The sequence below is a fragment of the Scleropages formosus genome, chromosome 20, assembly GCF_900964775.1.
Source record: "Scleropages formosus chromosome 20, fSclFor1.1, whole genome shotgun sequence".
Taxonomy (NCBI): Eukaryota; Metazoa; Chordata; class Actinopteri; order Osteoglossiformes; family Osteoglossidae; genus Scleropages; species Scleropages formosus.
Window position 1 is genome coordinate 18,591,454 of NC_041825.1, and position 24,893 is coordinate 18,616,346.

Sequence of the window (24,893 nt, forward strand, 5' to 3'; positions counted from 1 at the left end):
CAGAGAAGAGTTCTGAAATGTACTAAACCTACATTTAAAAGGTGAAAAACACAAATATGATGGAAAAAAGTATCATGAACGAATCGTCCATCCATGTAAACCATTACAGGCAGAAAAACGTCACCCATTTCGATTCTGCATGTTCCAGATCACCATCGCACCAACTACCATGGGTTAAAATCAAAGTTCTCAGAGCTTTTACAAGTGGCTGCTACACTCAAAACCAAGCATAACTGCCATAATGCCATGTTACAACAACAATTCATCATGTGGAAGGTGAAAAACATGTAAAAATGAAATATGAAAGAGGAATTGTATCCTAACGTGTCTTCACATTACTATTCTTGGTGGGTTTTTTGTCTTTTCTCATTCCCAGGCCTAACTATCGCCCTTCCCTCTGGAGGTCAACTTTATCATTACTCAAATTCTTCACATTTACCTACTTTCATTCTTCTTATAATGTCTATGTCAGCTTAGCGATAAGTCAGACAGCAAATGAGAACAACCACCGAGGCAAAAGAGGTGAGTTCATTTTGCAAAATAAAATATAGGAACAAATACATAAAAAGCAATATAATAATTTCATAAGATAGACCCAATGAATGCCATTTGATGGGATACAAGCTGTTGACTGCTATGAATGACGAGTTACGGAGTTTTGGGGAAAAATGCAGCACAAACCAATCGTAATCAACATTCACCTAAAATGTGCACGAACATTATAGTTTAATAAAAATGGGGAATTGCTCTAATTGGTAAAATTACAGTGAAAAATGATGCAGTAATTGGATGAATATTGCACATAGTGCCAGAAAGCAGCTTAGTGGGGGTTTTTCATTTTGTAATTACTAGACAGAATTATCGCCTTGTTGGAAATTTGCCCTAAGTCATAGCTAGATTGAACCTTCGCTGAAACATCACCTATAACACTTGTTATTAGGTGGGCTGCTTTAGCCACAGGGATTGTCAAGAACATTCTTTCAAAACAGGAAGGGAAGCACAATGGACACTTAATACACCATGCCAGGAAACTTCCTGACAATCATTCTCAACAGGATTACATTTGTTCACAAAGAAAGACCTGCCTACATCCCAACCCTGACCCCTCCCTCCCACTCCTCATTCTACAACCGCTCACATGGGAGTGAAGGGCCTGAAGCAGATGTGCTATGAACAAGTCCCATACATTTATGTCAGAAACCTCCAGGAATTCTGCAGTTCCTACGGTCAGTATGAGGATCTTTTTTCATGCTCTGTTTGTATTGTATCTTCAGTTTGTTTGTGAAGAAGTTCAAAGCGCTGTATGAATTCATCTTTGCTTTCCTTGTTTGTCTCACCCTGGGTAGGAATGTGATTTAATGCTAGGACTTGTCTTTCAGTGGCTTGTTTTTTTTCTTGCTTGACACCTTTTCCAAAAACCAAATCATTTCATTAGTTTTCTGGTTGACAACAAAACTGATACAAGAAAGAAAGTCTCTGACAGGCCATGAAAAGTTATGGAACCATTTCGGAACCATACTGATGTTGCTACTAATGAATTCAAAGCACTGAACTGTTTGCTTCTAGCAAAAATGAAAGATATCTACAAACTGCCCTGGCTGCTAACCAGCAATTTTTCTAGTATCTGTCTTTTATTGATTCTGTTGTGTCAGGATCTTAGTGATACAGTTGGTCAGATTGCAGAAGGTACATTGTCTTCCTGAAGGTTTGGTTGCTGGACCAGTTTAATCCTCCCTGACGTTCCTCAGAGCCAGAGCGCAACAGTAAATCACATATTCTCAACAGCTCTTCTGTACAAAGTTGATGCTGAATACTTTAGCCAAAGATAGCAAAAGAAGAACTGAATGAACTTCATCAGCGGAATCTAATCACCAAGACTAGAATTGCAAAGACTCACTAGTCATCTATATTTTTAAAATCTTTCTGGATTCTTTGTAATGCTAGATATAATGTCATAAATCTTGTTTTATATTATCCATGCTAAAAGACACAAAGTTTCATAATGCTGACTAACACCTATAAAATTTCTGCACGGTGCAATAAAAACAAACAAGAAACCCAATTTTATGATTTTTACAAATAACAGAAATCACTCTGGATTAGGGCTCAGATAAATTATCTACTGGAGTGCAAAACCATTGGTTCTGTAGGTAATAGCTGACCATCTTTCTGTGATTATGGGCACACTTTGCCATTTGTTCTTGCAGGTGCACTGCCTGCTGAGCATGCTGTGTTATGCATAGTCCGTACAACCATGAAACTTGCATTGCACTTTCAAATTTATCCACCCACACCTCTACCACACGCACCCCAAAATTTCACCCATCTGGGAAGCTAGATGATCTGGCAGCTCCCTCATGCATCTTCATCAGAAGGCCAACACGACTGAACTTCTCAAGCTCGCAGTTTGTGAATCAGACTATGGTTCTCACATGGTTAGTCAATAAGCCCTCCATTCCCGCAGGCAGGAAAATAAACTGACGAGATATTAATTTGACTTCTTCCGCCCCATCCATGCACACCCCTGTAAGGCAACACTTGATGTGAAAAGATTCCTGAAATATGGGGCGTCACGTATAGTATCTCTTATTTTAAGACATGACCTACATACTTTCAAGAGTACGACTAATATAAGTCCATGGTCTGCAAATGTTGGTAAAAATCTAAATTTACATTTATTTAGCAGACGCTTTTCTCCAAAGTGACTTCCAATGAACACTATGTAGTGTTATGAGCCCACGCACTTTATTCACCAAGGTGACTTACACTGCTGGATACATTACTTACACTGGGTCACTCATCCATACATCAGTGGAACACACGCTCTCTGTCATTCACACACTATGGGGGAACCTGAACTTTGGACTGTGGGAGGAAACCAGGGCACCCAGAGGAAACCCACACAGACACAGGGAAAACATGCAAACTCCACACAGACTGAGTGGGGATCGAACCCACTTCCTCTCGCACCATCCAGGCACCGCGAGACAGCGCTACTCACTGTACCACCATGCCGCCCATAGCAGAATGAACAGTAGGTAAGGGTCAGCATGGAGCAAGATTGGTTTTACTCGAGTCTTCAGAGCATCCGACAATATAGAGGCACATCTTGTGTCACGTGAAATGAGCTGCTATTGTCTGTTCACAAGCAATCTTCTCCAGCCAGTACATGGGTATTACAAAGGCGTGCAGATCGCCACCTGTCATCGTACATTACCTTTGGCTGTCCTCTGTGGGAGCTGTCCAGATCGACTTAGACTGTTCATACAGCAACAAGTCAAAAAGATAGGGTAGTAGGTATGTATCTGCTGGTACATCAGGCAGTGCTGCTGCCACACAGGGCCTGGGCTGTTAGGTGTAGGGTTGAATCCAGCTCAATCTGCGTGGAGTTTGCATGACCATGCCGTGTTTGTGTGGGTTTCCTCCCAAAGATATGTGGCTCAGGTGAACGAGACACTGTAAATTTCAAGTAGTGAGAGAATGCGTGCATGTGTGGCTACCCCCCAGATGGGCTGGCAAGGGTGTCCCCGCTAGCCTCGTGCCTTGAGATTCTGGGACATGCTCTGGATCACACTGACCAGGACAAGAGCTTAACAAAAGTGACTGAGTGAGAAGATAATTTTAAAAACCAAGTACACATAATACATTAACCCTTTTTATTATGTTATTTTATGTGTGTTCACATTCATAACTGAACGTGATGGCATAGCCGATAAAGCTAGAGCCTCACGGCAGCTGAACTGCTTTTTGGGCATGGGTTCGAGACCAGGTTATAGTGTGTGAAGCTTGCATGTTTTTCCTTGTGTTTGCACCCTGTAGACGTTCATGGACGAAGGCAGTGGCAAACCCCTTCTGGTCCTTCGCTCCTAAAACCATGCAAGTGGTCACCAAGACTTATGTTCAGCGGGTTCGCACTTCCATACACGCACTCATAACACAAAGTAGTACTGATTCTGTCCTTATATAGGAAATCAGCATTAGCAAACCAAATTTTTATTCAGGTGTGGAATGTTGGCGTAGTATGAAGAACTAGCGTCTCACATGTTCTGGCCAGTGGGGTTAGGGTTAGAATCTGATTCAGCCTGTGCTGAGTTTGCACGCTCTCCTAGTATTTGCTTGGGTTTCCTCTTGGTTTTTAGGTTTCCCCCTGCAGTCCGAAGGCATGTTTCAGGTGAAGTGCCAAGTCGAAATTGCCCTTACTGCATGTATGTGTGTGAGTGAAGGGGTGTGTACGATTTCCAGGCACCCCTGCCCCGCAGTGTGCACCCTGCCACCTAACCTATGTTTCTGCAATAAGCTCTGGATGACCACCACCCTAAAGTGGACAAGGGGCTTCTGACAATGGATGGATGGGTTTTTATGCATTATGAAGCCATGTACAACGTCAGTCATTTTTACAACATGATTGCTTCATCAAACAGAGGATTTTGCTCCCATAGTATCATATTATGCACATTGCATCATGAAAGCTGCTCTAGGCCTAAACTCTACGTATAAACGCTAGGGTATTCAATAGGGATCGTGCCCTGTGCTAGCGCTGTGAAGCAGGAGGCCCCAGGAAACAAAGAACCTTGATGGCCCTACAGACCCTCATGATTTACCTTGATCCACTGAGAGGCCAGCTGAAATAAGTACATTTTAAAACCACGGGCAATGGAGTTGCGTAACCAGAAACATCGGTTAGGCTCAGACGAGATCTGCAATAGCTGCGTATAAGAACACCGAAGGGTCCAGATACATTGCCCGCATCCGCAGCACTGTTATCTTCGGCCGGGACAGACAGCTTTGATCAGTGGAATGATGCGGTCCTTATCTCAACCCGCCTGGCCGAGTGCACCGCTGCAAAATGGATTAAAAATCATGGACAGACCAGTAGTTAACGGCCGTGGTTCGATTTGTGAGTGTTTGGCTGTTTATTTTTTTTGTCTCACAGGTTTATCCCTGTTATCCAGCATGGTCCAGCTGCTTATCAGTCACAGTCAGTGCTGCCATTTACATCCGCATCCAGCGAAACAGCATGATGCTGTGATCGGGCTGTACAACAAATATGAAATCATCTTAATGTTGAAACAGAAGCTCCGCTCTGAGTTTGCAGCTCTCAGCGTGGGTGCGGAAAAGAAGGGCAGTTTGCCAGGCATTTAAAGCAGAGTGGATTCTAGCCTACCTTCAACCAAAGTAAAAACAGGAGGATCACTTTCAGATATTAGCCCATGGCTATTTCTTTTTTTTTTTTTTTTTTTTGCTTAAGATGACAGGCAGACTCCTGTATCCCTGTCTGATAGCATACACAACCCCATGCCACCAGCCTCCCTAAGCCAAACTGAAGACACAGTTGTTAATGGGACTCTTACTCTGCTTGTTCTAAAACAAGTAGATAAAGAAGTAAATCTGAGCTGATGCCTGAGTGATTTCATGGAGCTTGGTTTCTATAAATCAATGTGGATGAGTGGTTGGGGAGGTGCTAAATGGCCTACATAATACTGAGCGCGGACAGGCTGCCTCGCAGCGTAACAAGACGAGATTGATAACTCTAGGTGCCGTTGCCATGGCAGCACGCCGGACTTTAGAATCTTAAGGCAAATGTTTATATTGTACTCGCAGCCTTCCCCAGGTGTTATATAGACGCTGTCCAGCCTGGGCAAATTGGCAAAGTGAGCAGCTTGGGGTTTTAAAATACTATGTTGCATACAGATTTTGGAAGACTTCTTTGTGTGGATTGTTGTATCACCTCATTTGTGCCAACATCCATAAATCACAAATTTTGTAACAGTAGAATTAAATTCTAGTTGTAATGCAGAAATAGCTTAGCTATACGTACGGTGTAAATGCAACAAAGCAATTCGGGGAGCGTCTCTCTTTGGCATTTTCAGCACCAGTTGTTGTCGGCACCAACTTCTGCCTTAAATTCTATAGTAAGAAGCATGAAATCCAAGTCAGTTTTATTCTGGTTGCATTCTGGCTCATTGTGAGTGTGGCTGGAGTCAGGGGTGTCAGTGTCCCATGCTCACGTGGCTCCAAGCCCACCCAGAGTGAAAAGTTATTTTTGTTCCGGTTTCTTTGCATCACCATTTTCCCTTCAGTTGAGAAGTTAAACCATGGCCTCAGAAAGATCGCATGGCAATGGAATTTGTTCTTAATCTAGATGTCAGGATCAAAAACATATTCTGTCTCCACAGCTGGTTTGATATACTCAGCTGGTTGCTGTCATTCGTGGTGAAATAACATTTGCCTTTTCATTGCCTCTGATGTATCTGGTGGTACAACATACTGTATCCGCTGTGACTCAACTCAGCAAGTTCTGCTTAACACCTGTTGTCCAAGAGTGGTTGGGGTGATCGGCTCACTTACGCTGGAGAAGTGCTGAAAATTAAGAGTTAAGCTGATATTTCAAAAATATATTGCTTAACATGACAGTCCACGTGCTTGTTTTGCTTTGAATCAGTGCCATGATCTCTTTTAAAATGTTACTTGAGTTGTTTGCATCTTCTTACAATTCTAAGATGAATTGCATGAAGTAAGCTTTTACTTAAATTACTTTCAATAACAGTGACTAAATTTCTGTGTTTTTGTGCAACAGTGTTATTATTATTGCAGAGGTAATGCATCTTAAGGAAAAAAAAAAACAGGCTTTTTATCTTCACAAAGGGTTCTTCATGAGAAGGAAAGGGCTTTAAACAAAAACTGATGTCAGGATGATTGATTACATAATTCTACATTAAGCTGAAAAGTATTTCAGACAGCAGCACCTCTGAGATGCAGACACTCCTCTGACACCGGCAGTACGAGTCAGATGACAGCAGCAAGACGAAACAGGTTCAGGATGTACAACTGACACTAACAAGGACTTCTTTCCTCGGTGGACACATTTACAGGGCTGAGCTTCCTTGCATGGGTTTGCTAACGGAATTTTTACCAGCTACATTTTTGACTTGATTACCACTTTAATTTGCAGAGAGCATTCTGATCCTCTCTGAAACCTAATCCTGATAAGTGATTTGAGCTTGCGGAGAATATCGAAGTGCCAAGAACCAACATGAGAGCTCAAGGCTTCATTGGGAAACAGCAACATACTTTGTGTACAAGCGGAAAACACAGTACAAGACTTTCCGGTGGTTCATCCCTCCCGGGACTAGAGGAGGTTGTGTTACAGAGGAGTTTACCGTAATGAACCCCTGCAGCGAGTACTGCTAGTCCGGCCTCGACCGCCATCGAAGCACAAGAGCAGGACCGCGGTTTTCCCAATTCTCATGCAAGAAGCTATGCTTGCTTACAGTCCTGATTCACCCAACCCATTCGGCTTATGGTCCCATGCATGGTTACATGGATGGTCTACGACACAAGCAGCATAAGATGCTACTGGAAATACTTTTAATTAAGTTTTAATGTCTCATTCAAAATTATTGTTTTGGTGACAAAGTCCACATTGATTTACTTTTTTACATTTATTGTCAAAAGTGGTACGGAAGGGCCCCGCCAGGAACACGCAACTTCATACTAGTATTAGTGTGCAATATTTAACCAGTTCACTGCTTCAACTTTTTTCATGCCACTGGGTTTACAGTAGAGTATGCTAACCAAGAATTCATGTAATTATTGTCTCATATAATGAGATGACCAATACCCTTCTACACTCCTGCTCTATATATTTATAGTACTGCAAATGGATATTTTCCATTTAGAATGACTTTAATGGGCTGACATCAGTCCACACATTTTAAGTGCTTTGTGAGAAAACATGTGCAATCTAAAATAGCCAGTGTGAGACAACCCACTATGTTGCGAAAAGGTCGTAAACATCTCGCGCCGCAATTTTTGCAACCACTTGTTCTGAGCAAAGGGACAGTGACTTAGAGACTACCCCGGAATCATTGGGCACAAGGCCGAGAAGGGTTCATCAGTCCATCTCAGGGTGGTTGCTAACACATGCACTCAGTTTAACATGAGCAATTCATATAAACTGCACGTCTTTGGACTGTGGGAGGAAACCCGTGCAGATGGGGAGAGAACAAGCAAACACCATGCAGACAGACAGGGGATTGAACCCATGTTCTCCCACACCATCCAGGCACTGTGAAGCAGCAGCACCCTGCACCACCATGTCGCCCGGAAACAAACATGTACTGGAAGTACATGTGGAAATACTCGTTGGAGAGCATGGGTCACTGTAGAAAACATGATGAAATTTCTGAAATAACTGAGCGAACCACGTGCTGGCTAACCTTGCCAGCTTTACCATGTTTAGTGTTTTTTCCTCACCTTCATTACCACTGTCTTCTTTCTGTCTGTTGCCACAAATAGCTAAGTTGATGACACTTAAACCACAAGAAAACATTGACTTAGTGTCAGTGTAGGTTTATTATCTTATACTGATACCCTAAAGGTGCCTGTTGACCTCCCCTTCATATATGTGCCCAAGGCCGTCAGCGCACTACCTTCAAGAAACCACACCGCCTTCACTAACACCTTCTTCCAGCATGTCGGTATTACACATATTCTGCCATTCTCCATCAGTGATAGAACTGGTCAACCCCAAACTGTGAGCTACAAGCCAAATTTGTGACTTGTTTTTATCCAGTTCATTTCCTTCTTTCCCTGCGAATGGCAGCCCTGAGTTTCTGGCTCAGCGCACACACACACACACACACACACACACACACACACACACTGTACGCCATTACCATGACCAGCATCAGCGGACACAGGGTGAATTCAACAGGGTGAATCACAGCGTGTGACAGGGATTCGCAGCCGATGCTTCGCGGCAGCAGTGATTTATGACAGGACTGACTTTGAAGTAAAATGGGAGATGTCAAGCTAAAATACACTTGATTTTCTTCCTACCGGTAGAAAGCGCATTATAAAATTCCATCAGCGGTCCCCCCTGTGACCACTGCCTTTGTAAAGTGTGCGGGGAAGCTCTTCCCGGCTTTACGGCGAGCGCGCTCAACCGGGGGATTGCCCTTAAATCTGTTTCACTGCTCCCTGGGGTGAAAGCGCTCCCACTGTCGGGGGTCTGCAGACAATGGGGTAGTTTGAAGGCCTCAACGTGCCAAGTGAAGTCTTTTCACTTTGAGGATAATCACCACCTCCTCCCTCCCACCAATCCTTTCTACCTCAAAGCAGGCAAACTCAACGGCTATCCAGGTCAGAGGCATCTCACGCTGCTGTGGTAAGAATTATGTGATTTGAATCGCGTCTATGAAATGCAATGGAGTCACATGTGGCGAGGAGAACTTTTTAACTTCCAAAAATTAAAGGAAATACAGCTTCAAATAATATCAAATTATACCTAGCATCTTCTCTTCCTATCAGTTCCATGATGGTTAAGGTAAAGTTTATCGGGGTACATAGCAAAAAAAGGGGATTCTTGTTCCACGGTGTGGAAGGTGCAGGAGATAAACAGCATCTTCAATAAATACCCGAAGGGCACTGGAGGAGAACAAAAGAAACGGTTCAAATTTATGATTGACTTATAGACTCCAGGGATTTTAATTACAGGAAAATGTTAGATTAAGCCCAGGTTCTGGGAAAAAAAAAAAAGGTTTGTTTAAAAAAGGTTTTCTTTAGCTTTAGACCTGAGTGACGAGCTCTGCCTTTTTGGATGGTATAAAACGCTTAGGAACAGATGGAGGACAGAAGGTGCAATGGGACCAGGCACCAGAGCTGCTGGGGAGCACGACTTTGCTTTACACGACTTCTAGGTCAGTGTTACAGCCTTCTAACCCGGGCTGGTCCTAAGCGTGCAGGATTCTTGCTGTGGTCACCAATGCTGCTTAATCCTGGCTTCTCTCTGCAAGCCATAGCGCCCTCCACAGTTCATTTCAGGGCAGAAAGGCAATCGGATATGGTTGCTTGTTTGCAGGGTGCAGGCAGGGTTCGGTGTGGTACTGATGGATGGGCGCGCGAAAGGCGATTGCTACCCCACAATTATCTGCAAAAAGACCCGAATGTCCCTTTGCCTATACTGAAAGGTGTGACAAGGGCATTAATTCTGAGGAAAACTGCTCACTAAAAGCTGCTGATAACTGCACACGCTCACCTTCTCGAGGGCTGCGGGCAGTGTGGGCATTGACAAGTGGTCTGCCTCACACAGTCTGCTCCAACCGTTCAGGACAGACAGCGAAAACAACAAACAGCCCCACCGTGATAGCAGCAGTTGTAAGAGATCAGAAAGAGACCCCTGTGAAGGCACACGCAGAAAAAAACACACGCGCACATTGCCGTTCACACACCGACCTCAGCTTTCAGCAGGTAGCCGGGGGCTGCCGTAAGAAACGCTTGTTAACGCCTTTGCGGGCTCTTGAGCGGGAACAGAAGGAGAAAAGAGACACGCAGGACTTAAGGAAGTCAGTTTTCTCCGGTGTGGAACCCATCGCTATGGACTCCACAAGCACAGAGGAGGAAATACACTTATAACTAGATGCTGTTAATATCCTCTTCATTCTGAGCTGGGCTCAGAATAAGACACTGTTTGCTCAATAGGGAAGCAGAGTAAAAGTTCCTTCAATCTACAGATGCTGGTCATGACACCGTTCAGACAGTTTTCAATGGCAAGAGTAAATGAAACTGAGCCTTTTTAAGTGTTTCACTCTGGGGCGCAGCAGCATTTGCAAACCGGAAGGATGGTCCACAGTACGAAATTAAAACCAACTGAGTTTAAGAAAATGCATAAAAATCTGCCCAAAAATGCTTGCTTAATTATTTACGCATTCCACTGAAAGGAACAGAAGCACCGAAAAGGTATTTTCCTCATCTGCCCTGTTGTCATTCCGACTACGTAGGTTTTAACGTACAGATTTTGCTCCGAATACGCTACCACGTTTTATCCATGTAAAAATAGAAAATCAAATAATGTTTCAGTAGGGAGAAGGGTGGGCCTGTGGTGCTGGCTGCAGGGGATGCTTTGTGTTCTTCTTCTTAGAGATCTGTGGAGGGTTCAAACCTGGCATCAGCTCAGGTGGTTGAGTCTTTCACTTTGACATCTTAGACAGCAGACAGAAAGTAATGGGGTGGTACTGGGCAACACTGAGCACCATCTGCAGAACCACAGAGGTTTTTGGGAGTCTGAATACTTTACATGTGATGGACAGGCTGTTGCTAGGTGTAGGATGCAGTCTAATACTCCTGTCTCAAAGTGCTTCATGACATTTGATTAAGGTTTTAAAATATTAATGTATTTCTTTATAAGAAAAAACATACTGGAAGTATTATTAAGGACAGGTGATTCTGCCACAGTCCAAAACCATGTATTTCAGGTGTGCTGGTGACACTAAATTGCCCTTAGTGTGTGATTGCCCTGTACTGCACCGGTGTACTGTCCAGGGTGTACCCTGCCTCATAACACTGTGCTTCCAGGATAGGCTCCGGACCACCATGACCTTGCATGTACTGTAAACATTTTTGTTCAGATATATTTACTCCCTCACTCACTCAGTATGAGTTACTGCTGTGCCTATGACAGGGTCGCCATGGTCTGAAGCCTATCCCGGAAGCATAGGACACTAGGCTAGGTAGGGTACACAATGGATGACACAGCAATCCATCGCAAAGTTGAGAATAACTGAGGAATTGAAAAATTATGTCGAAGTTCAAGTTAAATATCTAACATGTGAATTCCCATTTCAAGTGTATAAGTAGACTGTGGTTTGTTAAGGTATGACTGCAAAGGAAAACCTTGTTGACTTTTTTATGGCTCATGCAATTATTGACAACAATGGAGAAAATAATTAACATGTCACTTAAAATTGTCTCAGAGGTGACGACTGCTAAGGGAGAAGAAGAAGTAATTAAAAGCACAGTAAGCAGAAGAGCAAATTTGTAAATCTGAGTAGAATTAACACAGACCAAAGGAAATGAACGTTACGGTGCAAGGTTAATATATATATATTTTTCAACCTTACACCACAGAATTAATTTTCTTTCTTTCCTTCCATCCATCTCATTTAAATAAAAGCTAGTCCTGAGCAGGGTCATGGTGAACCAGAGCCTATCCCAGAAGCTCTGGGTGCAAGGCTGAGAAGGGTATACCTTCAATTAGACACCAGTCCATCACAGAGTAGCCACAGACACATGAAGGGTAATTTAGCGTCACCACTTCCCCTAAACTGTATGTCTTTGCAGTGCAGAAGGAAACTCACATGGACATGAAGTGAACATGCAACTCCACGCAGATCGAGCACGTTCCCTCACACCGCTACTCGCTGCACCACCGTGTCACCTGTTTCATTTTCTTTGCTCTGTGTATTAATTTGACCTCGAACGCTTGCCATGGTCTGATGATGTTTCCACTGCTGGGCTCACTCATGAAGAATAAAATGTGTTCACCCTGAACCAGCAGCAGCATACCATACAGGTGCATTTCTGCACTGCACACAAGGACATATGTCCCTAAGATGTTGGCATTAAGGAACTACCCTGGCAATCTTTAAAACTGATAAAAGATCAAATCCTGAAGTATGTAACTGTCTGGAGAGTAGTTTCCACCTCCATAACCCCTGAGCAAATGGAGAGGGGGGGGGGGGGGGGGGGGGTGGGGGGGGGGGGGGGGAGGACAAATGTTCCAGATCCCTCTGAAAGATCTCCGTACCCTAGATGACTCCATGCAGCTCTGTATTCATGCCACCCCAGCGACACACGCTGGCTCAGAAGCCTACGGAACGACTCAAACCTGCTGTTCTAGTTATTGAATTATGTCCTATTTTTTTGCTTTTAGAATGAGACTTTTTGACAACTGCATAATCTTCCACTCTGCGGTCAGTTGCCAGACCCAGCATGTCTGAACTGGCAGAGAAGGAGCGCGGAAATACCGCACCGCCTGCCTTTGAGCCACAACACTCACAGAGTTTGCTTCATCGCCTACATTGCAGACAGTGCCCAAGTATCAGGACACTTAAACAGGCCAAGAAGGTTGGGTTTCGAAATGAAGGAGAATATTTTGACAACGCTGTGTCATAAAAGATGGAACAAAGTTCTCCGGTGCTAAACACCGGGACATTATTCATTGGGCGGCTGAAGGATGACAGGAAGAGGCTGTTAAATGAATAAACGTAGACGTTTGCAACGCAGCCACAGAGAAGGTGCCATCGTCTTTTTCGGTTCAGCTCGTCTGGTGTGAAGGTTCACTCCTGGACGAAGTATTGAAATCAGAAGCAGGTTGGCTGGTTAACACACACCCCACATTTCCTCCAGCTCCAAACAGAGAAAATTTTGGCAAGCAGGCTGACAAAGAGGAAAAAAAAAAAACCAAATGGACACATTGATAGCAATATGTTCTCATGAAAAATTCAAGACGATCCTGAGGGTCAAGCGCGTGGGAGTTTTCTCCTTGACGCTGCAGGAGCGAAAGGAGCGTTCGCTTTCAGGATTGCCGCTGTAAGGCTTACGCACTTCTCTGAGGCAAGGCAAACCAACTCCACGAGACTGGATTCGAAATTGATGGTAAAGCTCCTCTATGGGACACACCTCGGTGGAACTTTGCCCCCGGTTCAGATTAATTGTTTTATGAGAGCTGTGAAGCACACAAGGCTTGGCACTCTTGTTTTGGAAAACAGGAAATTTACTCAATCGTCATTTTATCAGCTGTGCAGGCTGTGGTAACTCAAAATAAAGCGTTTTGGGGAAAACTACCATTAAAGTTGTGTTTTAAATTCATTCTAATGCTCCTGGACTGCCACCTTCCTTATAATATTCTTTTGCGACAAGGAGCCGGTAGGGTAAAACAGGACAAAAATGAAAGCAATAACAAAAATACTGCAAGTGATTAGCTTGAACACTTCTGTATACTGTATGTTAATATATCCTTTGGGTAGTTATTGACATACTATCATCTAGTTTAATGTACTGAAACATGTCTGTACGACTTCAATTTGGAAGTCACTTTGAAAATAAAGCCCGCGATATAATGAAAAAGTATGTTTGCGGAAGTCGTTCAGTAGTTCTGTTAACTCGGAATTCCAGGATGCGTCCAAAATGGGAATTTCCACTAAATGTGTCCCTGAGGGTGGGGCGCGGTGGCGCGGTGGTGCGGTGGTGCAGTGGGTTGGACCGGGTCCTGCTCTCCAGTGGGTCTGGGATTCGAGTCCCGCTTGGGGTGCCTTGCGATGGACTGGCGTCCCGTCCTGGGTGTGTCCCCTCCCCCTCCGGCCTTACGCCCTGAGTTGCCGGGTTAGGCTCCGGCTCCCTGCAACCCTGTATGGGACAAGCGGTTCAGAAAATGTGTGTGTGTGTGCCTGAGCATTATCACGACCGCTTGGATTTGCGGCAAAAACTTTCTTTTCTTTCGTTCCATGCCAAGCACGGTGATTACGGGCTTCCAATCTCAGGCGAACGAAAAAGAGGGAAATGTCCCGTGATAATCATTAACCTGCGAGGCAAATATTGCGAAACACAATACAAGTAATCCGCTTCAGATGATAAGATGAGAAGGAGCTCACAGGGCAGCACTCTGGGCAGAGAGACTCACAGCATTAGATCAGGTGAGTACTGCCTTCCTACAAGGAACACTGGCTGCTTGAGATGGAACAAATGGCTGCGAAGCCCAGGTCTGACACTTGGTATTGCTCTTTTACGCTGCGATTGAACAAACAGCCCGAGTGAAGGTGCGGCAATGGGGCAGCAATCCACAGGAGTCTTCCACCTTCTGCTTCTAGCCGCTACCACGGTCACGGCTCACAGTAAGTATTTCGCCACAATTCATTTTTTACGCTCCAGGACGTGGAAATTTACGGCGCGATTTTAAAAATAACTGTCGGGCAGTTTTGCTGGCATTGTGCAGCCTGTGCTGGAAGGATCACGTACGCTGAAAGCGACATTTTTCAGCTGTGGTTCCGCGCTATTCAAAGGAGCTCTCATGCAGGTGTCTATGTTGCAGCAACTACAAGAACTGCTAGACCCGTGCTATAAAAAGAGCAGATAGTCTTTGGAAACACCAAGTGGAAATTTTGCTATGGATACAGCACATATTTTGATGCATTTTTCAAGTATGTCAGACTACAGATATGAAGTGTAATAAAGCATTTAATATGTTTTTTATTATTTTAAAATACCCTTTGCAACTGAGCTGTCACATTAATAATTTGTTTTTGTTCTTGGTAAGTGCTTACACTAATTTGCCTTGATTGTTGATTAAATTAATTCCATGAGGCAAATCACATTATACCAAGTGCCTTAGTTTTTGGCAGTGTTAAACTGAATCTGTGTTTATTGGACAATTACTTAGGGTTTTTTTTTTTCTGAATACCTAAAAAATAAGTAATTAAAAGAATTAATCTAAATTACAAGTAAACAGTCTGTTTAGGGGGCAAGGTGGGGTAGGAGGCAGCGTTGCCACCTTACAGCAACAGGACTGTTGGGCATAGGTTGGAATCCGGCTCAGTATGCGTGGAGGTGAAGCGTTTGTGGAGTTTGATGGTAATAATAATATTCGATCATTATTTAAACTCTATTAGCACTGCCCAATCTGTGCAGTTCAAAGACAGGGAGTTCAATTGAACTGGCAATGCTATGTAGTCCATGGTGGCGGTGTGGCGGTGTGTGTGTGTGTGTGTGTGTGTGTGTGTGTGTGTGTGTGTCCTGTGATGGGCTAACTTTCCACCCAGGGTATACCCCTCTTCAGCCTTACACCCAGTGATTCTGGGATAGGCTCCGGATCACTGTGACCCTGATCAGGACAAGCAGTTAGAGAACATGGATGGTTATTCTGTTTAAGTCCCACAAATTAAGTAAGATCAAATGAAGGAAATGATAGTATGAATGTAAATGATAAATGAATGTAGTTTATTTGGACAAAAAACAGTTTCACAGAACGATCATCGATTCTTTGACATTTGTACCATTGATTAATGTGACATTGAACTCAGTTCTGGAAGAAAATTCATGCAGAGAGTACCCCTAGGACCAGGGTGCAGGAACCTCTCCTTTAAGCCAGTTTGCTTTTTTACAGATTTCACATCTGTAGTCCTGATCTCCACAAACACACTGCTAGACCTTGGTGATAAAGAGTAACACTAAAAGACAGCAGCAGTTTAAGAACTTCTTTCGCCAGTTGTTCAGACCTTGAGCACCTCTCTTCTTCCACTCACAGGCCTGGTGAAGCTGAGCACTGACAACCTGCTGGTGGCGCCATGTCACCACCGTGTCACTCTGCACTGCAACATCTCATCGGAGACACAGCCCTCAGTCATACACCTGGCCTGGCTAAATGTACACACTGGAAAACAGCTGTGCGTGGTCGACGATCTAGGAGAGCTAACTGAGGCGCAGGGCGTCCATTGTATCTACGAACCCGGGGAACAGCTGATTCTCACCTTCAGGCACATCCGGGCGGTCGACCAGGGCCAGTACATCTGCAAGCTCCGCTCCAACAGAGGGATAAAAGAGGTCTCCGCCACGGTGAAGCTGCAAGGTGATGATCAGACGCACCTTTTTCACTGCTATATAGGTGATTGTGGTTGACTTGTTGGACAGAAGTCACTCTTGCGCATGCTATGAGGAAATCACTTGGTTCCTCTCATTTGTACTGGAAGCATAATAGTGGCCTTGAATGTGGTGTAATATTATGAACAACATCCTGAATAAGTGTAATGAACTGGTTCTGCTCTACAACTTACCAGTTATTCAGATCTGCAACGCTCAGCGCTGACCTTATCGGTTCATAGCCTTTTTTTGTGTTGTGCACAGAGTGCTACCGAGGGGTCCATCACGATTCTTCATCGTCTGCAATGACGTGCAGCTTCTCTGGCGTGTATCCAGAGGGTGAAGTGCACTGGTTCGATGGTGACAGGAACATAACCGGGGACTCACAGCACCACTCCATAAAGTTCAACCATGACGGGACCTTCAATGTGTCCGGCAGCCTCCCTGCCAGGACTCCGACGAGGGCCCATCACTGCTCCCTGTGGATGCACGGATCGGGCTCCTACCTGGCAAGACACCTGCTGCCCCAGAGCAGCCAGATCCACTCCCAAGCAGGCAACGGTGCCACCTCAGTGCAGGTGGTAGGCATGAGTCTTGGCCTTCTGCTCGCCTGGCTTCTGATGCCTTAGTCAAGACTAGATTACAGGAAGATACTCCAGCCAACAATGAGAAAACAAACAAACCGACTCCCAGTCAAAGACTCAGCACATGGAGAAAGTACTTTTCTTCTTTATTTCTTTTTTCTACCTTTTCAGCTTTCAGATTAGGTTTGACAGCCTGCTTTCACACTTGTCCGCTTTATTCCTTCAGTCCAAGCAGTCTTTTTTTGGATTGTTTCATTCCTGGTCTCTAGACTGTAATACACTGTAAAACTGTTTTAAACAAAAGAAGTTGCTTCCAGGAGGAAATTACAATTGCTGTAGATAATAAGCTGTTATCGGGATTGACTCTGGCACCTGTGAAGTCATCTCGGTAGCTTTTTCTGCGCTCAGTCTGAGGTCAAACTCCAATGGCCCATCCATTGAATACTGATGTATTCCAATCCGAAGCATGTAAAATGGACTTCCTTTACAGCGGCTCCGTGTTCAAATTGTTCGCTCTTTGTGAGGTGCCCTTTGGTCACAGTAACACGTATTTGATAGTCAAAGACAAATTTTCTTACCAATGAAACTGAGTTTTAAAAAAAGTCTCAGCTGTAATCTTTCAGTTGGGTTTACACAATGAAAAAATCCGTGGGCAGAAGTAAATGGTGAGCGATAATAACAGCGATTACTTCTGCTTTTGTCCAGCGGTCCGTGTTGTTCTGTGCGTCACTCTTGCAGCTGGCGGAATTTTTGTTGTAGCACATTCTTAAAACTATAACACCATAAAACACTAGACAGAACGAAAAAATGTAGAGAAAAAAATTATGTCGAAAGTCAAAATTTGAGGAAAAGGGATTTTAACCACACACACACACACACACATTTTCAGAACCGCTTGTCCCTTACGGGGTCACAGGGAACCGGAGCCTACCCGGCAACACAGGGCGTAAGGCCGGAGGGGGAAGGGGATACACCCAGGACGGGACGCCAGTCCGCCGCAAGGCACCCCAAGCGGGACTTGAACCCCAGACCCACTGGAGAGCAGGACTGCGGTCCAACCCACTGCGCCACTGCACCCCCGGATTTTAACCATTGCAATTCAATAGCTGTTCAAATAGGCAGGGGTTGTGCTGCTTATGCATCAATTAATCACTGGTGTTTTTTTTTTTTGGGGGGGGGCACTAGAAGGCCATAGTGGGCTGAAGGGCAAATTAGCGTGGACAGCAAATGAACTGCATGACATTTTGTAACCTCAGCTACAGATGAGGAGCAGGAGGCGCAGTAACTTGTAATTTGCACTGAGCTTAACAGGGAACCATTAAGAGCTCATGCCATTATGATGCCAATTTAGTTCAGTTTAGAACATGATCCGAGCAGAAGTGAGATCTTGGGATTTTGTGCGAGTGCTTGTGCAGAGAAATTGGTACCAATGATTCTGAGCGTAGAGTGTAGCAAACATAAGTATTTGGGAACCTTCAGGATCAGCTTTAATGTTAATATCCTTAACCAGCAGGTTTAGGTGAACAGAACGGCTATGTAGAAACGCAGACATGGCTGCTCTAAACATTTCGAAAAAGTAACTGGTTGTGACCCGGTGTAAAGGGTTAAATGTGGGATGTGTGCACTGACAGGGTGTTGTGCTTTGTTTGCTTAGAAAATTCATGTTTTATCAAAGCAGGTGAACGGAGTGTACAGTCACAGAACTGCAATGGTTCACTTCTGCTATTACTGTTGTTTAGATTGCTGTGCTGAGGTGTGACAATGCTGTGGTTATGATAGCGCTGTTATACCATTACATGTAACATGCATCCATTGATGACCACAGCAGCATCAAACAGTGGCCAGAATTAGAATTTATTGACTGCACTGTATATGTTGCTTTTTCATTTTTTAAGCCTTTCCTTCATGCTTTCATTCAAGCAGCATTTTGTCTATTTGTTTTTATCATTATACCACATAAATTCCAAGGTCTTTGCTTTCATGATACTCCTGAAAAGCAAAGGTTGATGCAGCATATTGTAATAATCCACATTACTGGGGGTTTGAGCGGGAGAATTAGTATATCATAAATAGTTGAATTGTGGGTAAAATGAAACTCTGTTCAACCGCTGTAGGGACGCATAGGGAATATAAGGGGCCGAGTGCCTGTTGGCCGGTAAAAAAGAGAGGGCCACTGTTCCAATAAACATTTGTAATGAATGCTGTCTGTGGGTCCATGACCATATGTATTTGTACCATTCACACACACACACACACACACACACACACACACACACACACACACACACACACACACACACACACACACACACACACACACACACAGTTTGAACCACTTGTTCCATAGAGTGTTGCAGGGAGCCAGAGCCTAACACAGGGCACAAGGCTGGGAGGGGACACACCCAGGACAGGAGGCCAGTCCATCACAAGGCACCCCAAGCAGGACTTGAAGCCCAGACCCACTGGAAAGCAGGACCTGGTCCAACCCACTGTGCCACTGCACCACCACACCACCCTCTCCCTCTTTTGTACCATTCACCTATTCCACTAAAATGTTAATAGGGGAGACGTGTTGTGAAAATGAAAACACCCAAGAATGGTAGGTAAGGTGTATGGTAACACCCTGGGAACAGGACAGGGGGACCACCCCTCTCGAGCAGTGGAGTTACTGGGTAAGTTCCTAAAGACTGCGGTACAGTCTTTAAGGTTCTGTCATGCAGTCTTTATATTGGTCTTATAGACCCTTATTTTATTATTGGCATGACAGTTTTTAGGAGTTATTTATCAAATAAAGATTTTAAGCAGTGGAAATGATGAATGGAGAAATTTTTACCTGTCGAGTTGGACAGCGCGTGGTGGGCTGGCAATCCATTCTGATCCGTGGGGAAGAACAAAAAAAAAACTGTCCATGGGCCCTTCCTCGCTCCATCCGAACCCCGAGCCCAGCGCCCTACTGTACTGTTTAACATTTGGCAAACTATGTCTATTTATCCACACGAATGGACAGTGTCCTGTTGGAATGACCAGGGTACTGTCACGGTGAACTGGGACGGAAGGACCCAAGTGCGGGGTCATTCGTCTGGATTCAGAGGATCAGGCAAGTTCTCGATGTCAGGGACAGGTGCGTGGTCGGTCAATCAGGGTCAGAAAGAAGATCCATGGACGTGGTTGAGAAACAAAGTGAAGGGTCAACAACCGGAGAACGTGAACTGAGATCTGGAGGTGAGCGAGGAGTCACAAGGAAGGGCGGTTGTCTCTGACGAGATTCCGTAAAGGTATGGGAGCTGAGGATGGTCTTTTTAAGGGTGAGCGGTTAATCGGGTGCTGGAGCAGAGTCAGGTGTTGTCGGTCGAGATGCGGATGTGGACGTGACAGGTACATGTGTCCTAGCCCTTCACTATCAACCGCGCAGAAACTCTACATAACAAATAAAGAGCAACAAGCAGGTTGAGGTGGTTAAGGGCTGCAGACCTGAATTCAAAAGGTCACCCAGTTTACTCACGAGAGGTACTTACCCTGATTTACCACAGTGTAACGGGGGGCCAGAGGAGCACAATGTGAAGTACCGGTTATTTGCTTTGCGCAAAAAGAACCTGCAGAGAACAGAAAGAGGGGGACTGTCCGAAAGTGTGAAGAGAAATCAAGTGCAACTTCCCAGCAGTGTAAGAATGTGGAGTAAATAGTAAATAGGGCAACACTCCTTCCTTCAGCAACTTCCTTCTGCCTCTCACTGACTGACAAAATACCGCCATCTGCTGCAAGAAGAGCGGGAAAGCGGCCGTACAACGCGAAGGAAAACACGAACGAAGCGAAGGCACTTGGAAAAGCACAAATCCACTTTCAGGTCTTTTCTGTGGTGAAAGAAGCCGTGTGGGACGAGTGATGTCGGAGGGTAAACAGAATAGAAACGGGAGGACAGAGCGCTGTGAACCGCGTTGTCCGAAGGACACGAAGGAAGTGGACGATTACGCGCATTGCGTTGGAAACATTTATGGATTCTGAGGAGAAAAGTAAATTCGCTTTGTATATTTCAGCCTGCCATCCCGTTTTCTTCATTTCTGTGTTCATAATTTAATACTTCCATCGTTGACACGTACTGTAAGTGAACGAACCCAAACGCTAAGCTGGGAAAGAGTAGAGCGCTAAAGGTTCCTGCTTCTATTTGGATTATATTTTCTGCTATAGGGAAGGCCGTGGCGTAACGGTTAGCGCTGCTGCCTTTGGATCCCAAAGTTGCCGGTTCGATTCTCACCCTCGGTTATAGAACCCTTAAGAAAGGTACTTTTTATTTAAAAAAAAAAAAAAAACAACCCAGTTGTGTAAACACTATACACTAAACACTATAAGTCAGTTAAAAGAATAAATGTCAAAGTACAATACGTTGTTCACAGGCCAAATAGAGGTTCCCTTTCTGCGCCACCAGGGGGAGCAGTGGACACATCAGTGACCGAACCTGATCTCTCCGGCTTTATACCGCTGTCACTGCCATTCTTAGAATATAATCAAACCTGTGCGAAAATAAAAATGATCTTAATTACATGCCCTGTGCTCGGAATGATCAGGTTTCAAACTACTGTAGTTTCAATTTCACACAAGTTTCCTGACCATCCGTCGGAGCGAAGTCATGAATGCAAATTATTTACATATGAACACCGTATCATGTGTGTGTGACATGTGAGAATTGAGGCAGGTAAGAAAAGAGAAGAAAAAAATTAATAATAGGCAGAGAGGTATGCGCCTCCAGCCCTCAGTTTAGACATCATTATGCAATTTATTAGGGCCCAAGCACGTAATGTGTTTTGATGCTCTGAATGGGAGCTCCACGACGTTATTCCCCGAGGTCCTGAAAAAGCTCCGTCCTTCCTTTCGGCTTGTGTAGGAGTCGCGTTAATTTATTGAGAAGAACAGGAGGTTTAATGAGTCAGGCAGGGAAGATTGTGTGTGGCGTCTGTTTGGTGCCTCCCCAAGAATTTTCATTTTTGGGTCGCAAGAACAATACTTGAGAAGGCTTTGCTCAAACATTACAGGAGGAAACTGAGATGGAGAGAAGTGCAGCTCGCATTTTAAAGCTAGATTCAGTCCTTCGCAATGAAAAAGCGCCTTGCTTCGGGAACTGCGCTGAACCCCCAGCCCCAGCAAACAAGCAAGTACAGAGTCTTGTCTGCTCTCGGTCCCTCTGCCACAGTCCGCTCTTGAGTAGTGGCAGCTGTCAAGGACACACACACACACACACACACACACACACACACACACACACACACACACACACACACACACACACACACCTGCATGAATGATACAAGAGGCGTGATCTTACTTTAAGATGTTGCCTTCAAAACAACCTTTGTCTAAAGAGAACTTTCCTGCTTCGCCTCTGTTTTCTACTTTGGAGGTCGCCATGGAAACGTTCCTTTTTTTTCCTCGCCAGAAAAAAATCAATAAACAAAATACACTTTTTTACAAATGAAGTTAAGGTAAAGAGCTTGACATATATGTTCCAGAAAAAAAAATTAAATTAAATTAAAAAATAAATGAACCTGAACACCACGAATACTGGAAATGACTGCCTGGACTGCTGCCTAAATGACTTACTTTGGAGGAAAATTAGCAATTGAGCAAGTATGACCGTTTTAATGGAAATATGTATAAAATCTATTGCATATTAAGGACTGATTTAAGTGTGGGGGATATAGAAAATGGAAATTTGCATGCTTGATTTTTTTCTTTGGGTTTGTTCCAGATGATAAAAGATTGGTGATGATGTGGGTTTTCAATCCGACTCATCAAAAGCAGACAACATTTCATTTAACTTGGTCCCATGTGGAATTGCAAAGGGGCCAACATATTCTAGTCTCAGCAAAAAAACAACTTAAGCAGCATATATGTCAGAATGGGTGGGGGACATGGGGACACAACAAATCCTGGAAAATAAAAATATTGAAAGCATTTTTGTGTAATCTGCGATGCTTTCGAAAAAAGCACCTTCCATATGCATCGATGTAAATGTAAATGAAACCACTAACCTGAACAGTCAAGTCATTATAAGTTTTCAGTTTTCATTGTTTTTACAAATTTGAGAAGATCAGTTTAAGTCATGCAAAAGGAAACAACCCTAGATGTTCAAGGTTCTATTCCCAACAGCAAGTCACATTAGCGCCTTGACATCTGTTCAGTCCTTGACTTGTAACCAGTAAAATGAGGCAAACACTAGAGTGATGCGCTCCTAGCCTTTCGTCGTGTGAAAACTTTGAACAGCAGCATTTAGAACCAGGTGGAGAGAATTTATGGAAGCCACTGGCAGCTTGCAGAAGAGAATTGCAGTCATCTGTTCAGGTATAATGACTTCATGTGTCCTGTGCTTCTCTCCATTGTCTCCAGATCACTGCATCCGCAATGGAATAAGCAGTTACTGAAAGTGGATGAGAGGTTGGACGAGTTTTACATCATCACATTTTTCAGCAACTACCAAGGCTGCTTCTGCATGTTGAGCAAGGAGAATCGGATTGATGGATTCACAGCGGTGCATTTTTATGCATATTAATATCTAAGCGACTGCTTATTTCTAAGAAATGCTTTTTTGAAGCTTTGACAGGCAGCAACACAGATGGTGACATTAAGGCCTAATGGGAAGACTCGTCAAAGTCTAAATAAGCAGTTCTTTTACTCAGTGCAAATCATAATTAACACAATGCCTGTTCAAATGACAGAAAAAATTGTGTAAGAGAAAGCTGTTCAAAATAAAATACTTGTACCTTTAGCAACACACTAAAGGTTAAATTTACAAGGGTGATATGCAGTATAGAATCAAAGACTAATTGTGTTCTGGGGCAACTTTTATCCAGTTCCACACCACACACTACTCATTACATTCTTAATGGGTGAGACAGATCAGATTTTTTTTAACAAGTTGTCAAGGTTCTGTGCTCTCTCTTCTCATTTTTTACGTGTCATTGGACAGCGGTCACTAGGTTAGTTAAGTTCATGTAAGGTGTAAATGTTCATGGACTATAACTTTAAGCTCATCCCTGGATAAACCTTTATGGCGGTACTCCTGTAATGTAACATAAATGTTTATATGTATCTTTAAAAAAAGAAAAAATACTAGAAAGGTGATCAGGAATCGTCGATATTCTGATAAAATTTTATGCAGCTACTTGTGTGATGAACATTGGTGCATATGGTGGAAAGAACCGAACTGACTGTACTTAAGAATCATGCGTCTGCAACTATGTCTCTCTTTCTCCTAATGTAATGCATCTACTGAATTGCACTATACCAAAAGAATTATGTCATTCCATTCCTGGTCTACATCTAACAGCACTTTTAAAGTCCCCTATGAAATGAAAAAATATCAACCACTGTTTGCTACATGGGGGGGCGTGGTGGCACAGTGGCACAGTGGGCTTGACCGGGCAGCTCTGGGGTTCGAGCCCTGCTTGGGGAACCTTGCAGTGGACCGGCGTCCCGTCTGGGGTGTGTCCTCTCCCCCTCCAGCCTTGTGCCCTGTGTTGCTGGGCTCCAGTTCGCCCCGACCTCACTCGGGAGAAGCGGTTTTAGATTGTGTGGGTTTGCTGCATTTCAAAGAATCTGTATTGCAAATAAGATATTTAATATTTAAATGGACAATTAATGAAAAGCTCATAATTTTACAATGAACAGGTGGATTAATAAGAGAAAATAAGATCTAAATAAATTAATTTAGATGATTTTGTGTCTATTCTCTATTCCAGAGGCTGCTAGGGTTAGGGGAGTAATTACAATTGTTGCTATTTAGACAAATATTCCCTCTGCTAAAGGGAATATTTGATTCAGGTTCATGATTCAGCTCTTTCCATTTTTCACAGCATAATTTGAAGGAATGGTGTGAGATAAAAAGTTATAGAGTGTTCTGGTTTA

The 24,893-nt window shown here is 43.9% G+C and overlaps 1 protein-coding gene across 2 annotated transcripts; it reads left to right on the forward strand.

Annotated features, from left to right (window-relative positions):
* Nucleotides 1-1,145: 1,145 nt before the first annotated feature.
* Nucleotides 1,146-17,895, forward strand: LOC108939770 (uncharacterized). 2 transcript variants are annotated; one of them, XM_018761372.2, is made up of 5 exons: nt 1,146-1,226; nt 14,294-14,474; nt 14,587-14,672; nt 16,082-16,402; nt 16,678-17,895. In XM_018761372.2, exons 3-5 carry the CDS (start codon nt 14,606-14,608, stop codon nt 17,040-17,042), a joined length of 753 nt encoding a protein of 250 aa, XP_018616888.1. In that variant the 5' UTR covers nt 1,146-1,226; nt 14,294-14,474; nt 14,587-14,605; the 3' UTR covers nt 17,043-17,895. The 2 variants fall into 2 exon arrangements, with proteins under 2 accessions (XP_018616888.1, XP_018616889.1); XM_018761373.2 differs by lacking the exon at nt 14,294-14,474.
* Nucleotides 17,896-24,893: the final 6,998 nt, after the last annotated feature.

What these genes read in the sequence shown, in the direction of transcription:
- LOC108939770 (XM_018761372.2), top strand. Translation starts at nt 14,606, where the DNA reads ATGGGGCAGCAATCCACAGGAGTCTTCCACCTTCTGCTTCTAGCCGCT. An exon ending in TACCACGGTCACGGCTCACA is followed by an intron (nt 14,673 to 16,081) that starts GTAAGTATTTCG and finishes TTCCACTCACAG; the next exon opens with GCCTGGTGAAGCTGAGCACT. An exon ending in CGCCACGGTGAAGCTGCAAG is followed by an intron (nt 16,403 to 16,677) that starts GTGATGATCAGA and finishes TGTTGTGCACAG; the next exon opens with AGTGCTACCGAGGGGTCCAT.